The sequence below is a fragment of the Taudactylus pleione genome, unplaced genomic scaffold (genome assembly GCF_031769625.1).
Source record: "Taudactylus pleione unplaced genomic scaffold, aTauple2 ptg000834l, whole genome shotgun sequence".
NCBI lineage: Eukaryota > Metazoa > Chordata > Amphibia > Anura > Myobatrachidae > Taudactylus > Taudactylus pleione.
In genome coordinates, this window is record NW_028285236.1 from 625829 (window position 1) to 644584 (window position 18756).

Sequence of the window (18756 nt, forward strand, 5' to 3'; positions counted from 1 at the left end):
TATAGTGTGTTGGCACTGTGAGTATAATGCTGGTGTAATGAGTAAGGGCACTGTAAGTATAGTGTGTGGGCAGTGTGGGTATAATGCTGGTATAATGAGTAAGATCACTGTAATTATAGTGTGTGGGCAGTGTGGGTATAATGCTGGTATAATGAGTAAGAGCACTGTAATTATAGTGTGTGGGCAGTGTGGGTATAATGCTGGTATAATGAGTAAAATCACTGTAATTATAGTGTGTGGGCAGTGTGGGTATAATGCTGGTATAATGAGTAAGAGCACTGTAATTATAGTGTGTGGGCAGTGTGGGTATAATGCTGGTATAATGAGTAAAATCACTGTAATTATAGTGTGTGGGCAGTGTGGGTATAAAGCTGGTATAATGAGTAAGATCACTGTAATTATAGTGTGTGGGCAGTGTGGGTATAATACAGGTATAATGAGTAAGATCACTGTAATTATAGTGTGTGGACAGTGTGGGTGTAATGCTGGTATAATGAGTACGATCACTGTAATTATAGTGTGTGGGCAGTGTGGGTATAATATTGGTATAATGAGTAAGGGCACTGTAATTATACTGTGTGCACAGTGTGAGTATAATGCTGGTATAATGAGTAAAATCACTGTAATTATAGTGTGTGGGCAGTGTGGGTATAATGCTGGTATAATGAGTAAGGGCACTGTAATTATAGTGTGTTGGCACTGTGGGTATAATGCTGGTGTAATGAGTAAGGGCACTGTAAGTATAGTGTGTGGGCAGTGTGGGTATAATGCTGGTATAATGAGTAAAATCACTGTAATTATAGTGTGTGGGCAGTGTGGGTATAATGCTGGTATAATCAGTAAGAGCACTGTTATTATAGTGTGTGGGCAGTGTGTGTATAATGCTGGTATAATGAGTAAGGGCACTGTAATTATAGTGTGTGGGCAGTGTGGGTATAATATTGGTATAATGAGTAAGGGCACTGTAATTATACTGTGTGGGCAGTGTGGGTATAATGCTGGTATAATGAGTAAAATCACTGTAATTATAGTGTGTGGGCAGTGTGGGTATAATGCTGGTATAATGAGTAAGAGCACTGTAATTATAGTGTGTGGGCAGTGTGGGTATAATGCTGGTATAATGAGTAAGAGCACTGTAAGTATAGTGTGTGGGCAGTGTGGGTATAATGCTGGTATAATGAGTAAGGTCACTGTAATTATAGTGTGTGGGCAGTGTAGGTATAATGCTGGTATAATGAGTAAGGGCACTGTAATTATAGTGTGTGGGCAGTGTAGGTATAATGCTGGTATAATGAGTAAGGGCACTGTAATTATAGTGTGTGGGCAGTGTGGGTATAATATTGGTATAATGAGTAAGGGCACTGTAATTATACTGTGTGGGCAGTGTGGGTATAATGCTGGTATAATGAGTAAAATCACTGTAATTATAGTGTGTGGGCAGTGTGGGTATAATGCTGGTATAATGAGTAAGATCACTGTAATTATAGTGTGTGGGCAGTGTGGGTATAATGCTGGTATAATGAGTAAGATCACTGTAATTATAGTGTGTGGGCAGTGTGGGTATAATGCTGGTATAATGAGTAAAGGCACTGTAATTATAGTGTGTGGGCAGTGTGGGTATAATGCTGGTATAATGAGTAAAGGCACTGTAATTATAGTGTGTGGGCACTGTGGGTATAATGCTGGTGTAATGAGTAAGGGCACTGTAAGTATAGTGTGTGGGCAGTGTGGGTATAATGCTGGTATAATGAGTAAAATCACTGTAATTATAGTGTGTGGGCAGTGTGGGTATAATGTTGGTATAATGAGTAAGAGCACTGTAATTATAGTGTGTGGGCAGTGTGGGTATAATGCTGGTATAATGAGTAAGAGCACTGTAATTATAGTGTGTGGGCAGTGTGGGTATAATGCTGGTATAATGAGTAAGAGCACTGTAATTATAGTGTGTGGGCAGTGTGGGTATAATGCTGGTATAATGAGTAAGAGCACTGTAATTATAGTGTGTGGGCAGTGTGGGTATAATGCTGGTATAATGAGTAAGAGCACTGTAATTAGAGATGAGCAGGTCCAGTTCTCCGAGAACCGAACCCACCCGAATTTCGGGGATCGGAGACACAGCTCTGATCTCCCTGCCTGACCAGGATACCTTATCTAGGCAAAAAATCCCACTGTCGGATCACGAGGTTTTGCATTGATTGGGCTTAATGCTTATTGGCTGAGAGAGCCATCTGTCACGGCTCTCAGTCAATCAGCGTTAAGCCCATTGAATATGGGCACAGGAGAAAGTTAGGAAGATGCCCGGCCGCCCATCCCCTGCTGCCTGACACAGCTGGCACCCCCGCTGCCGACAACGTCGGCACCCCCCGCTGCCGCCCCCCACTGGCAGCATCCCCCGCTGCCGACACCCCCGCTCTGCCGACACCCCACCAGAACTCTGCACTGAGGACTGCTTCGTGGGGTACTGAGGACACAGTCATCGACCCCACACTGCCGACACTGCCAGCACTCCCACACTAAGGACACCACTGACACCCCTGCACTGCCGACACTGTCAGCACTGAGGACACTGCCGGCACCCCTTCACTGCTGCCCCACGTACTGAGGACACCGTCATCAATCCCACACTGCCGACACTGCCAGCACTCCCACACTGAGGACACCGCTGGCACCCCTGCCTTGCCGACACCCTGCACCGAGGACACTGCCAGCACCAGAAATGACTGGAAATAAATGTTATTGAGGTTAATAATGCTGTAGGAACAAAAACAGGCCCAAATTATGCGATTTTAGCTGTTTTTATGATTTTTTTTTTTTAAATACAAATCCCAAACCAAAAAACAAGGCGAGTTTTTGGCAAAACCAATCTAGATCCAAAACAAGTGGAGATACAGATCCAAAACGAAACCCAAATCACGGGGGTCGGTGCACATCTCTAGTAATAATATGCCCATAAAAATTATATAATAATCCAGGTCCAGAATTTCTGAATTGTATTCATAGTACAATAAATTGTTACAAAATGATTTATAACAGGAAAAAACCTGAGGCCGAGCACCAGCTGTATCATTGTGTGTTCCTCCTGAGGTTTGCAGTTTTTGATTACAATGAACAGACACTTTCGGGTAAAAAGCCCCACGTCTGGATTTCCCCAAATTTCTCATCCATCATATGTCCGTCCCTAATTGTCTGAGGTTTGGGGTATATATATATCTCTGCCTGTCAGTGACAAGTCACAGGATACGGTAGCTATACAGCCATGAAGGTACGTTACTCATTATCTTTATTCTCTGTAACAATCATCTTCTGGTGCAGACATCTAACCCAGCCGGCTCTGGTCTTATCTCTAGATCCTCATTATCTTTGCACTGTGCCAGATTCACCACATCACCGGGAATCCAAGCAGCGGCCTGACCGGGGAATCACTGAGGCATTTGGGTGAGATCCATCATGCACTGTTTATTTCTTTCTTGCCAGATCCCTTAGCAGGAATTATACAGATTGCATCGTGATATCTTTGCAGTTCAACTAAACCAAATAAATTGCCGCAACTATTATAATACACTTGTGGGCCTGATTCAGAGCTTAATTGTTCACACTGAACGAAGTCGGAAAATCTGCACATGGGGCTGGCGCAAGTTCTGTTGCGAGCGATGATGGCGTCTACAGATGCGCCAGGCGGTATTGCAGCGTGTACGGGTGCTGTAACCAGGCATCTCAGTCCTTGCACATTCATATACAAGGATGTACACCAGGGAAGGGGTTTATATCGGCATTTACATATAGACACAGGCAGGCGACCACCAAAAAAGCATAGACTTGCTTCTTCAGCTATCTCTGAATCAGGTCTGTGTATGAGGTACTGTATATATCTATGTATATGAAATAGATACATACATGTCTTATAATGACTTATGCTCGACCGGGAGCTGTAATGAGGACTCTGTCAGAGTGGGATCTACTGTTCCTTATAGAATATTGTATAATAATGGGGGTGCTGTACACCAGTGTTTCCCAACCTCGGTCCTCAAGGCACACTAATACCCCTTTTACACCGGAGCTAAAACCCGGGTTTTTGAAGGGTTAACCCGGGCAGCTCCCTGGTGTAAAAGGGCAGAGGGTTGGATCGCCGGGTCGAGTGACCCCAGCAATCCAACCCAGGTAACTAGCAGGGTTTAACACGGGCGTAGCCCATGAAACCCTGCTATGGGAACAGCGCACTCCGGGTCACGAAGACCTGGAGTGCGCTGCTAGCTGGCCGATTGGCCCGGCTTCAGTGGCGCTTGGAGATGACGTCATCTCCAAGCGTCCACTTTCACTCCGCAAAAGCCGGGTCTATGCAGACCCGACTGCGGTGTGAGCGGCGCTGACTCAGGAATATCCCGAGTCAGCGCCGGCAAAATTCCAGGTCTGATCCGGATAGGAACTTTGTTCCAACTCCGGGTCAGACCCGGAATTTAGGTGGAAAAGGGGTATAAGGCTCCTGGCTTTAGTGATATCCAGGCTTGAGCACAGATGTTCAATCAAAATAACTGAAATACTAATTAAGTCACCTGTGCTCAATTATGGCTATCCTTAAAACCTGGACTGTTAGTGTGCCTTGAGGACTGTGATTGGGAACCCCTGCTGTACACTGATTATCTGTTTTGGATAGTAAATATATAGGTTGGAGCAAACATTGCTGCTTACAGGGCTCTCATTGATTAAAGTCAGTGACTAACGGCGCATATCCACTACGCGACCCAGGGAAGACAGTACGATTACAACATCGTAATCGTACCATCGTTCCCCATCCCCTGAAGTGCCTACACTGAACGATTAGTCGTTCAGTGCAGGCAACCTCCGTCATCCCCGAACATGGTCAATCTGTCGTTATCTGCAGATTGACCGGCATGTTCGTGCGATGATTGATGTGGGAAACGACCAGCGGGAGCGCACATCGCTGCTCGTTTCTGACATTTTCATGCCTGATTTGTGCTCGATTATCGAGCGATTGAACGATAACGATGTCGTTATCGTTGAATCGCTCTGTTAAATCGGCTAGTGAATACCCGCCTTAATGGTGCAGGGTGGAATTTTACAGAAATATGCCAGAACTCGGCAGCATGCAGTGAGCAATGCCTGATTTAACCTTTGAATAACCAGTGCCGGTCTAACATTGAAGAAAATATGAGGCTTTATAGTTTATTATCCTCTACAATAAATGGAAATATTACTTTCTGGTTTAATTCCACTTTAGTTCCACTTTTCTCTGATGTTATTCCATTCAGTGCCCTCAGTTATCTCCTTCCAAATCCGTGTAATCCCATCCATGCCTAAATGCTCCTTAGTTCTGTTCAGCTCTGCAGGGATCATTTACTAAAATGGATTTAGGGGCAAATCATGAGCAAAACCAATCAGACGCCAATTATCTTTCAACAGCTAATAATAATAATAGGATAATAATAATAATAATAATAAGAAGAAGAAGAAGAAGAAGAAGAAGAAGAAGAAGAAGATAATATAATATAATAATAATAATAATAATAATAATAATAATAATAATAATAATAAGATAATATAATAAAATAATAATAATAATAATAATAAGATATTATTATAATAATAATAATAAAATAATAATAATAATAATAATACGATAATATAATATAATAATAATAATAATAATAATAATAAGATAATATAATAATAAGATATTATAATAATAATAATAATAATAATAATAATAATAATAAGATAAAATAATAATAATAATAATAATAATAATAATAATAATAATAGCTAATTGGTTGCTTTGGTTTAGTGCAAAGTTTGCACCTAAAGTCCTTGTGTCTCTTACTCAAGGTCTCATGAAGATCTGGGAGCAAAGTAACAAAATGAGCATGAAAAAAAAGAGCAAATTTGCCCCCTTGGTAAAATCATTAAGTACTGCAAGGGGGAGGGGGTCACAGGTGTAAAATATGCAGAGCGCTTTAGATTTAGGTGGGGCATGTGCTAGCTCAATTATAAATTTCAGCGTAACAATAAAGCTGTCCAGCATTTTTGGGCTACATGCAAACGCAGCCAGTATTTACCCTGTATGCAAACATAATACATGTATATATTATATATACACCCCTTGCATTGCAGCATGGTTTGTTCCAAACTAAGGGCAAAGTTACTCTTGTTTTGTTTTGCTCCCATGTATGCATCAGCCTCTCAGTCTCACCGCCTTCATATCATTGTCTGACATCCATGTCCTCTCCTGAAGACAAGGAGTGCTGGGACTGGTGGGAGGTGGGCTAGCCGGAGCAGGCAGGTGTGAACTGCCTCTCTACAACCACATACTGTAAGGTGCAGTCTCATCAAAAGAACGCCCCTGACTCCCTTTGCACAAATGCTGGTCTCTGACCATTTACCTACTCTCAGGCGTCAGTGACGGGTAGGGCTCGGAATCCCTGCGGTCGGGATGCTGGTGGACAGAATACCAACAGAATTAGGTAAGTATCCTAACCTCTAACCCTCCCTAGTGCCTAACCCTAATTCACCCCCAAGTGACTAACCTTCCCCCTGGTGCCTAACCATAACCCTCCCCCCAGTGCCTAAGCCTAACGCTCTGCCTAGTGCCTAAACCTGACCCTTCCCCTGGTGCCTAAGCCTAACCCTCCCGCTAGTGCCTAAGCCTAACCCTCCCGCTAGTGCCTAAGCCTAACCCTCCCACTAGTGCCTAAACCTAACGCTCCCTGTAGTGCCTAAGCCTAATGCTCCCCCTAGTGCCTAAGCCTAACCCTCCCGCTAGTGCCTAACCCTAACCCTCCCCCTAGTGCCTAAGCCTAACGCTCCCCCTAGTGCATAAGCCTAACCCTCCCGCTAGTGCCAAAGCCTAACGCTCCCCCTAGTGCCTAAGCCTAACGCTCCCCCTAGTGCCTAGGGATGCAATTGAGAAACCGACTGTCTTAATCCAGATTGCTTTATCCCGGCGTGGGATAAATGACAGCCGTCTATATCTAGACACCTGTCAATTACCAATCGAAGGGATGCCAGGCGCCGCGAGCGGACAGCCGCGGGAGAGGAGGGTTAGGTTTAGGGCACCCGGGGGGGAACTTAGGGTTAGGCACCCCCCTGGGAGGGTTAGGGCTAGGTTAGGGGGAGGGAGGGTTAGGGTTAGGCACCCCCCGGGGGGGACTTAGGGTTAGGCACTCCCCCGGGGGACTTAGGTTTAGGCAGCGGGGAAGGGGGGGGTTAGGGCTAGGCACTTAGAGGGGGGATTAGGGTTAGGCACTTGGGGGGGAGGTTAGGGTTAGGCACCCTTTAGGAGGGTTAGGGGGTTAGGTTAGGTTAGTAGATACTTACCTTAGGGACGATCAGGATTCCAGCGCTGTCGGGCGTCCGCTGCCGGGAACTCTGCTTCTGTCGGCCTGCCGCTGCCGGGATTCGAACTATCGGCCACAGGGACAGCAGTATTTCATACTGATTCCAGTACCTAACCCTATCCCTCCCCCTAGTGCCTAACCCTCCCCCTCCCCCTAGTGTTTAACCCTAACCCTAATACTCACTGTCAGGATTTTGGAGCCGGGATCCTGACCGCCGGGATGCCGACCTATGGGATGCCGACTATATCCTTTCAGCAACTGCTGGGTCAAATGTCTGAGGAAGTTGCTGGGGAAATTGGGGCAACACTCTTTAGGCAAAAATTAAATAGTGAAATTTGCTAACATTCCAGCTCATTTGTGTCAGCAAGTGCAGCTCTACACAACATTGATTGCAAAATTAATTGTGCAATTAAAATGATAAAGTTGGGCACCGCAGCTTCCTGGCATATTCCTGAAATAGTGCTACTACTACTTAGCTGCTGCCAATTGTCTAACACCTTAAATGCCTATTTGCCTTCTCTCCCAGAATGACCGGGAGGCTCCTGACAATTGGGCGGCACTCTGGCCACCCAGAAAAGTGGGCATGCCTCCCGCACCCCTTTATTCTGTTCTAGTGATTGTCTGCCATTTACATGCACATAACGCCTCACCGCCACCTATTGTCATTGACCAAATTATAATTTCCTATTTAATGTCCACAGCACACATTCATTTGTTTCAGCTGACGCATTTCATTCCTCTGATCGTGCATTTCAGTGACGGATTTCCATTCACACATCTTTATTTGCTTCATTCATTCTCTCATGCCTGATGTCGTCAGTGATTCATTGCTTTGTTCCAGATCCACAACACAAGACTGAGGTGAAATGGATCCCCGTGGATTGTCAGGATATCTGGGATAGATACCATCACACTAGTGGTGTATATATCATATACCCACAAGGAGCACAGCGCCCTCTGCCTGTGTATTGTGAAATGACAACTAAAGGGATGGCTTGGACGGTGAGAAGTGAAATTGGGGTTTATTTAGAGAGCATTTATTGGGGCAACCTTTGAGGGTGACCTACTTGCTAATCCTTTATGAAATTCACTCTAATAACATTCAAAACACCAAAAACAACCACTTGCTAATCTATATAGAGGTAAATTGGCTGTGTGGTGGTGTGTGAGGGTATATGGAGGTATACTGGCTGTGTGGTGGTTTGTGAGGGTATATGGAGGTATACTGGCTGTGTGGTGGTGTGTGAGGATATATGGAGGTATACTGGCTGTGTGGTGGTGTGTGAGGGTATATGGAGGTATACTGGATGTGTGGTGGTGTATGAGGGTATATGGAGGTATACTGGCTGTGTGGTGGTATATGGAGGTGTGGTGGTGTGTGAGGATATATGGAGGTATACTGGCTGTGGGGTGGTATACGGAGGTATACTGGCTGTGTGGTGGTGTGTGAGGGTATATGGAGGTATACTGGCTGTGGTGGTGTGAGGGTATATGGAGGTATGCTGGCTGTGTGGTGGTGTGTGAGGGTATATGGAGGTATACTGGCTGTGTGGTGGTGTGTGAGGGTATATGGAGGTATGCTGGCTGTGAGGGTATATGGAGGTATGCTGGCTGTGTGGTGGTGTGTGATGGTATATGGAGGTATACTGGCTGTGTGATGGTGTGTGAGGGTATATGGAGGTATACTGGCTGTGTGGAGGTGTGGAAGGGTATATGAAGGTATACTGGCTGTGTGAGGGTATATGGAGGTATGCTGGCTGTGTGGTGGTGTGTGAGGGTATATGGAGGTATACTGGTTTTGTGGTGGTGCGTGAGGGGATATGGAGATATACTGGCTGTGTGGTGGTGTGTGAGGGTATACGGAGGTATACTAGTTGTGTGGTGATGTGTGAGGGTATATGGAAGTATACTGGCTGTGTGGAGGTGTGTGAGGGTATATGGAGGTATGCTGGCTGTGTGGAGGTGTGTTAGGGTATATGGAGGTATACTGGCTGTGTGGTGGTGTGTGAGGGTATATGGAGATATACCGGCTGTGTGGTGGTGTGTGAGGGTATATGGAGGTACGCCGGCTGTGTGGTGGTGTGTGAGGGAATACGGAGGTATACTGGCTGTATGGAGGAGTGTGAGGGTATATGGAGGTATGCTGGCTGTGTGGAGGTGTGTGAGGGTATATGGAGGTATGCTGGCTGTGTGGTGGTGTGTGAGGGTATATGGAGATATACTGGCTGTGTGGTGGTGTGTGAGGGTATATGGAGGTATACTGGCTGTGTGGTGGTGTGAGGATATACGGAGGTATACTGGCTGTGTGGTGGTGTGTGAGGGTATATGGAGGTATACTGGCTGTGTGGTGGTGTGTGAGGGTATATGGTAGTATGCTGGCTGTGTGGTGGTATGTGAGGGTATATGGAGGTATACTGGCTGTGTGGTGGTGTGTGAGGGTATATGGAGGTATACTGGCTGTGTGGTGGTGTGTGAGGGTATATGGAGATATACTGGCTGTGTGGTGGTGTGTGAGGGTATATGGAGGTATACTGGCTGTGTGGTGGTGTGTGAGGGTATATGGAGGTATACTGGCTGTGTGGAGGTGTGTGAGGGTATGAGGTATGCTGGCTGTGTGGAGGTGTGTGAGGGTATATGGAGGTATGCTGGCTGTGTGGTGGTGTGTGAGGGTATATGGAAGTATGCTGGCTGTGTGGAGGTGTGTGAGGGTATATGGAGGTATACTGGCTGTGTGGTGGTGTGTGAGGGTATATGGAGATATGCTGGCTGTGTGGTGGTGTGTGAGGGTATATGGAGATATACTGGCTGTGTGGTGGTGTGTGTGAGGGTATATGGAGATATACTGGCTGTGTGGTGGTGTGTGAGGGTATACGGAGGTATACTGGCTGTGTGGTGGTGTGTGAGGTGATATGGAGGTATGCTGGCTGTGTGGTGGTGTGAGGGGATATGGAGGTATGCTGGCTGTGTGGTGGTGTGTGTGGGTATATGGAGGTATACTGGCTGTGTGGTGATGTGTGAGTATATACGGAGGTATACTGGCTGTGTGGTGGTGTGTGAGGGTATACAGAGGTATGCTGTCTGTGTGGTGGTGTGTGGTGGTATATGGAGGTATACTGGCTGTGTGGTGGTGTGTGAGGGTATATGGAGGTATACTAGTTGTGTGGTGATGTGTGAGGGTATATGGAGGTATACTGGCTGTGTGGTGGTGTGTGAGGGTATATGGAGGTATACTGACTGTGTGGTGGTGTGTGAGGGTATATGGAGGTATACTGGCTGTGTGGTGGTGTGTGAGGGTATATGGAGGTATGCTGGCTGTGTGGTGGTGTGTGAGGGCATATTGAGGTATACTGGCTGTGAGGGTATATGGAGATATACTGGTTGTGTGGTGGTGTGTGAGGGTATATGGACGTATACTGGCTGTGTGGTGGTGTGTGAGGGTATATGGAGGTATACTGGCTGTGTGGTGGTGTGTGAGGGTATATGGAGGTATGCTGGCTGTGTGGTGGTGTGTGAGGGTATATGGAGGTATACTGGCTGTGTGGTGGTGTGTGAGGGTATATGGAGGTATACTGGCTGTGTGGTGGTGTGTGAGGGTATATGGAGGTATGCTGGCTGTGTGGTGGTGTGTGAAGGTATATGGAGGTATACTGGCTGTGTGGTGGTGTGTGAGGGTATATGGAGGTATACTGACTGTGTGGTGGTGTGTGTGGGTATACGGAGGTTTACTGGCTGTGTGGTGGTGTGTGAGGGTATTTGAAGGTATACTGGCTGTGTGGTGGTGTGTGAGGGTATATGGAGGTATGCTGGCTGTGTGGTGGTGTGTGAGGGTATATGGAGGTATACTGGCTGTGTGGTGGTGTGTGAGGGTATATGGAGGTATACTGGCTGTGTGGTGGTGTGTGAGGGTATATGGAGGTATACTGGCTGTGTGGTGGTGTGTGAGGGTATATGGAGGTATACTGGCTGTGTGGTGGTGTGTGAGGGTATATGGAGGTATGCTGGCTGTGTGGTGGTGTGTGAGGGAGGTTGGATACAGGATGCCAGCACTCAAGATCATGGTGGTCAGAATCCTGTCGGTTGGTATCCTCACCCTCCCCGTCTCCATACCCTACCCTACCCCTCCCTCCCCAGTGCCTGAATCTAACCTCCTCCCTAGTGCAAAATCAAACCTCCTTACACGTACCCTAAACCTAACCCTCCGTCTAGTGCATAACCCTTACCCTCCCCCTAAACCCGCTACTTTCCTTCGGGATTCCGGTGGTCAGGATGCCAGTGCCGGCATTCTGACAGGTGTCGGGAGGGGGCGTGTGAGGGGATATGGAGGTATACTGGCTATATGGGGACATGTTACGGGATATGGAAGGATACTGGCTTTGTGGGGACATGTTAGGGGCTATGGAGGGATACTGGCTATGTGGGGACATGTTAGGGGCTATGGAGGGATGCTGGCTATGTGGGGACATGTTTGGGGATATGGAGGGATACTGGCTAAGTGGGGACATGTGAGGGGATATGGAGGGATACAGGCTATGTGGGGACATGTTGGGATATGGAGGGATACTGGTTCTGTGGGGACATGTTAGTGGATATGGAGGAATACTGGCTATGTGGGGACATGTTGGGATATGGAGGTATACTGGCTATGTGGAGACATGTTAGGGGATATGGGGGGATACTGGCTTTGTGGCGATATTTGAGGGGATATGGAGGGATACTGGCCATGTGGGGACATGTGAGGTGATATGGAGGGATACTGGCCATGTGGGGACATGTTAGGGGATATGGAGGGATACTGGCTCTGTGGGGACATGTGACGTGATATGGAGGGATACTGGCTCTGTGGGACGTGAGGGAATATGGAGGGATACTGGCTCTGTGGGGACATACTAGGGGATATGGAGGGATACTGACTATGTGGGGACATGTGAGGGAATATGGAGGGATACTGGCTATGTGGGGACATGTGAGGTGATATGGAGGGATACTGGCTCTGTGGGGACATGTGAGGGGATATGGAGGGATACTGGCTATGTGAGGACATGTTGGGATATGGAGGGATACTGGCTGTGTGGTGGTGTGTGAGGGTATATGGAGGTATACTGGCTGTGTGGTGGTGTGTGAGGGTATATGGAGGTATACTGGCTGTTTGGTGATGTGTGAGGGTATATGGAGGTATACTGGCTCTGTGGGGACATACTAGGGGATATGGAGGGATACTGACTATGTGGGGACATGTGAGGGAATATGGAGGGATACTGGCTATGTGGGGACATGTGAGGGAATATGGAGGGAATACCGGCTATGTGGGGATATGGAGGGATACTGGCTATGTGGGGACATGTTAGTGGATATGGAGGGATACTGGCCATGTGAGGACATGTTAGGGGATATGGAGGGATACTGGCAATGTGGGGACATGTTAGAGGATATGGAGGGATACTGGCTATGTGGGGATATGGAGGGATACTGGCTATGTGGGGACATGTTAGTGGATATGGAGGGATACTGGCTCTGTGGGGACATGTTAGGGGATATGGAGGGATACTTGCTATGTGGGGATATGGAGGTATACTGGCCATGTGGATACATGTGAGGGGATATGGAGGGATACTGGCCATGTGAGGACATGTTAGGGGATATGGAGGGATACTGGCTATGTGGGGACATCTTAGGGGATATGGAAGGATACTGGCCATGTGGGGACATGTTAGGGGATATGGAGGGATACTGGCTATGTGGGGACATGTTAGTGAATATAGAGGGATACTGGCTATGTGGGGACATGTTAGGGGATATGGAGGGATACTGGCCATGTGGGGACATGTTAGGGGATATGGAGGGATACTGGCTATATGGGAACATGAAGTTATATAGCGGTATAAGGACAGTGATATACGTGATAGCTCTCCTCCCTGGCAGGTGTTTCAGAGACGGCTGGATGGCTCAGTGGATTTCCAGAAATCCTGGCTGGATTATGTGAATGGGTTCGGGAATGCAGACGGAGAGTACTGGCTAGGTAAGCACCCCACACCTACAGCTTCTTACTAAAATACCATCGTTACGAGATGCAATCAGCAGTCGACACTGTAATGTCGGCACAGTCACAATGTTGATACATTTTAGGGTTAAGGATAAAATTGGCAGTCAACATTTTGGACATGCCGACATACGATCAGTGTCAACATTTTGCAAGTTGATATTGTGGTTGACATTAGTATGTCGACATGTTGTACTTGTTGATACTATGGTGTCTAGAAAATGATTTATTATAGACTGTGGGGATTAGTCGGTATAAAGTACACACTTTATGGGGTGCTTGGCAAATGCTTGCAGGTATTAGGGCGTTAAATATCATCTATAACATTTACGATCTTGTTTAGATAATGACTGGAGATGGTTGGCTAGATAAGTTCTCGTCTGCTCTGATGACGATAGTAAGCTTTGGGGGTCAGGGTGAACAAACGCCAAATAAACCAACCATTAGATTTAATATACAACCTTTTTCTTTCTTTTAGTATTTTATAAACTACACTGACATCGATGTTTCTTTATCTGCAACTCTCCATCCTATACCCTGAGTCGGGATGAGCAAAATTTTTGAAACTGCGAATTTGGCCATAGGCGCTTCCAGTCTAAAGGTGTACATCCACTACCCGATATGATAACGACATTGTAATATCTCGTTAATCAAGCATGCAAATGTCGGAATCTACCAGCGATATCGTTATTGTTCATTCTTTTCATTGTCGCCTAGTGGATGTGCCCCTTTAGGGGTATATTACTAAAGTGCGGGTTTTCAGAAGTGGAGATTTGGACCATAGCCACCAATCAGATTCTAGCTATTATCTTCTAGGGTACTAGATAAATAAGTAGAATCTGATTAGTTGCTATGGGCAACATCTCCCCTTCTAAAACCCGCACTTTGGTAAATATAAACCTTACTCCAAAAACACTACGCAACATAACGTAGTGATCGCCATCGTTACATCAGTCATCAAGCAAAGTGCTCATCTACACACTGCCAGATAGTGACACAAAAGTGGAAATCAAAAATTGTGTAACATTGTGCCTTATTCTCTGCCAGTGAGCTTACACTCTATCCATTGCACACATAGCCTGACGAGTGTCTCTTGTTCTCTGCCAGTGAGCTTACACTCTATCCATTGCACACATAGCCTGACGAGTGTCTCTTATTCTCTGCCAGTGAGCTTACACTCTATCCATTGCACACATAGCCTGACGAGTGTCTCTTATTCTCTGCCAGTGAGCTTACACTCTATCCATTGCACACATAGCCTGACGAGTGTCTCTTATTCTCTGCCAGTGAGCTTACACTCTATCCATTGCACACATAGCCTGACGAGTGTCTCTTATTCTCTGCCAGTGAGCTTACACTCTATCCATTGCACACATAGCCTGACGAGTGTCTCTTGTTCTCTGCCAGTGAGCTTACACTCTATCCATTGCACACATAGCCTGACGAGTGTCTCTTGTTCTCTGCGCCAGGCCTGCAGAACATTTATCGCCTGGCAGTGCACAGCGAGTGTGAGCTGAGGGTGGACCTGGAAGATTTTGACGGACGCAGAGTATCTGCTCAGTACGCGAACTTCAGCCTCTCCCGTCACGCCCTGAACCCCGAAAGTGACGGATACAGACTGTACGTGGGTGCAGTCACTGACGGGGGTGCAGGTAAAGTGGGTGACATGTTTGGCTGATAAACCGGTGGGGAAACCTTCTACGTAAGAATGACTGCCCCCGAAAGAAATTCATCTCCAGCCGGCAGAATGGTGGCTTCAGGGGAAAGACGAAGGGGCTCATGTAATAGGGTGCGAGATGGCGGCGCCGCTGCTGTAATTCATGCGAGCGTTCACGTATTTCTAAAGCGCCAATCATTTTAAAGGCAAAACCAGCTTGGACTAAAGACTATCAGTGAACCTGCACATTGTCACACTCACACAACACTAAACGCGGTCACACTAACTGCCATCCTCAGTCACACACTACACGCTGACACACTAACTGCCATCCTCAGTCACACAACACTAAACGTCGTCTCACTAACCACCATCCTCAATCACACAACACTAAACATGGTCACACTAACTGCCATCCTCACACACTACACGCTGACACACTAACTGCCATCCTCAATCACACAACACTAAACGCTGTCACACTAACTGCCATCCTCAGTCACACAGCACTACACGCTGTCACACTAACTGCCATCCTCAGTCACACTACACTAAACGCTGTCACACTAACTGCCATCCTCAGTCACACAACACTAAACGCTGTCGCACTAACTCCCATACTCAGTCACACAACACTAAACGCTGTCGCACTAACTCCCATACTCAGTCACACAACAGTAAACGCTGTCACACTAACTGCCATCCTCAGTCACACTACACTAAACGCTGTCACACTAACTGCCATCCTCAGTCACACAACACTAAACGCTGTCACACTAACTGCCATCCTCAGTCACACAACACTAAACGCCGTCACACTAACTGTCATCCTCAGTCACACTACACTAAACGCTGTCACACTAACTGCCATCCTCAGTCACACAACACTAAACGCTGTCGCACTAACTCCCATACTCAGTCACACAACACTAAACGCTGTCGCACTAACTCCCATACTCAGTCACACAACAGTAAACGCTGTCACACTAACTGCCATCCTCAGTCACACTACACTAAACGCTGTCACACTAACTGCCATCCTCAGTCACACAACACTAAACGCTGTCACACTAACTGTCATCCTCAGTCACACAACACTAAACGCCGTCACACTAACTGTCATCCTCAGTCACACAACACTAAACACGGTCACACTAACTCCCATCCTCAATCACACACTACACGCTGACACACTAACTGCCATCCTCAGTCACACAACACTAAACGTCGTCACACTAACCGCCATCCTCAATCACACAACACTAAACATGGTCACACTAACTGCCATCCTCACACACTACACGCTGACACACTAACTGCCATCCTCAATCACACTACACTAAACGCTGTCACACTAACTGCCATCCTCAGTCACACAACACTAAACGCCGTCACACTAACTGTCATCCTCAGTCACACAACACTAAACACGGTCACACTAACTCCCATCCTCAATCACACACTACACGCTGACACACTAACTGCCATCCTCAGTCACACAACACTAAACGTCGTCACACTAACCGCCATCCTCAATTACACAACACTAAACATGGTCACACTAACTGCCATCCTCACACACTACACGCTGACACACTAACTGCCATCCTCAATCACACTACACTAAACGCTGTCACACTAACTGCCATCCTCAGTCACACACTAAACGCCGTCACAATAACTGCCATCCTCAGTCACACACTAAACGCCGTCACAATAACTGCCATCCTCAGTCACACAACACTAAACGCCGTCACACTAACCGCCATCCTCAGTCACACAACACTAGGCACGGTCACGTTTAATCCCCAATTGTCACAGTTCTACAACACTTGACACTTTAGTCACACAAAACATTGTTACACTGTACCCTGCACATTGTGCCAGTCTACAACACTGAAGACTCCTCTTACACAGCTACAGTGGGTAGTGCCGTGTTACTGGGATCTTGCAGGAAAGGTGACCGCCATATTTGCTGGACATGTCACATTTCCTCTCTCTCAGTCACATTACCGCATCTCTCTCTCTCCATTTTGCAGGTGACGCCCTGAGCCCTCATGCGGAACACATGTTTTCCACATTTGACAAAGACCAAGACGAGGACTTTCAGAACTGCGCAGAGTACTGGGGTGGGGGCTTCTGGTACCACTCCGAAGGCTGTGCTGGGGCCGGGCTCAATGCTCGCTACACCGCCACAGAACCCCTGCAGAACGCATTTTCCTGGACAACTTGGGTGGACTTCCCTGAGACACTTCGGGCAAGTCAGATGAAGATGAGGCGGCTCCTGAACAGCGATTAGGCTGAGAGCTGCCATGTGTGTTTGTTGTGGTCTCTGTAGTAGTGGAGATGTAGTGAGTGACAGTTGCATAAACAATAAAACACTTATTAAAGGTCATAAATTGTATACAGAGTGTCTGTTACAGGGGAACCTCTACAAAATGGCCTCGGATCCTCCATGTTTATGTAGCCAATGAGACACATAAAACTGGTCATTTATTAACAGTGGGCAAAATAGGTCTTATTATCTCATAAATAACTGGATAACAGCCCAATCTTACACTATAATGCACCAGTGACGTGAATATACATGTAAAGGTCCTGCAAATATAATGCACAAGTGAATATAAATTCCTGTTATTAATACGTGTATAAAGAACAAGTTTGGAAATCACGGTTTCATTAGGAACATGAATTATACAGAATATATCCGTACTATAGGGAATAAGATTATTAGAGATAGGAAGTTTGGCTGGGGGAGGACAGGGACCTCTGGTGGGAGCCGAAGGGACAGACCTACCTTACAGAGGGCCTGATTCAGAACCGCTCGTAAGCGGCCGCTCGTTCGCTCCGAGCGATGTTCGCACATCTGCGCATGCGTATGGGTTGTAATGCGCATGCGCGAACCAGTCAGTGCGGTCGGAAATCGTGTGCTCGCAAAATAGCGAATGCCTGCTAATTTGAGTGACAGGATGAGGCGTTTGTGGGTGGTAACAGGGGAAGGTGCTTGAAAACGGGGAGTGGAGATCCGAACACAGGCGTGCCTAAAGGTCAAAACGGGCGTTTTAAGGGTGTGCATAATTAACAAAGCAGCGTCATCGACCACATCACTTGGTTGTCTTTTAGTCTGAACTGCTCGCATGATTGCGGTAGGAAAATGCTACCACAAGAATAGCGAGCAGTTCATATGCCTTTCGATGTACTCGATTAATCTAATAAATAGCGGAGATGACGTATGATGCGAGCGGCCAGGGGGCGTCTTTACAAAATAGCGAGCGCATGTTTCGTTCGCTCGTTCAGACATAGAAGCGTCAGACCGCAAAGAGCGAGCGTTCAATTTAAATATCCGGCCCCTTTTTCAGAACGACCGTCCACAAATAGCGTCCGGCTCTGAATCAGGCCCAGAATTCTGTGCCTTTATAACTCACATGAGAAGGGAGATTATTGTGCAGGAATAATAAGTACTATCCCATCCTTTCCCACGACAAGTCCTAGCGCAATGCGTGGCCCATCCCTACGCACCATGGCCATTTCGTAGTGTGAACCTTGGCAGAAAGGGTCCCCCCAGCCAGGAAACCGGAATATGAAGTAATGGGAGAGAGCCAAGTCCACAAGGGACAAATATCCACTCACAGGAGAGATCTCCAGGTTCCGTACTGTAGGTGTACACAACCGTTCGGCAGAATTTATACAGCTGGGCCGCTGACGGTCACCCT

General features: G+C 46.9%; 1 protein-coding gene across 1 annotated transcript; it reads left to right on the plus strand.

The window, feature by feature from the left end:
- Positions 1-3232: 3232 nt before the first annotated feature.
- Positions 3233-17342, plus strand: LOC148474543 (microfibril-associated glycoprotein 4-like). Its single transcript, XM_088458450.1, has 6 exons — positions 3233-3262; positions 3348-3435; positions 8191-8351; positions 13269-13365; positions 14856-15038; positions 17083-17342. The coding sequence occupies exons 1-6, from the start codon at positions 3257-3259 to the stop codon at positions 17340-17342; spliced, it is 795 nt and encodes a 264-aa protein (XP_088314576.1). The 5' UTR covers positions 3233-3256.
- The last annotated feature ends 1414 nt before the right edge of the window (positions 17343-18756 follow it).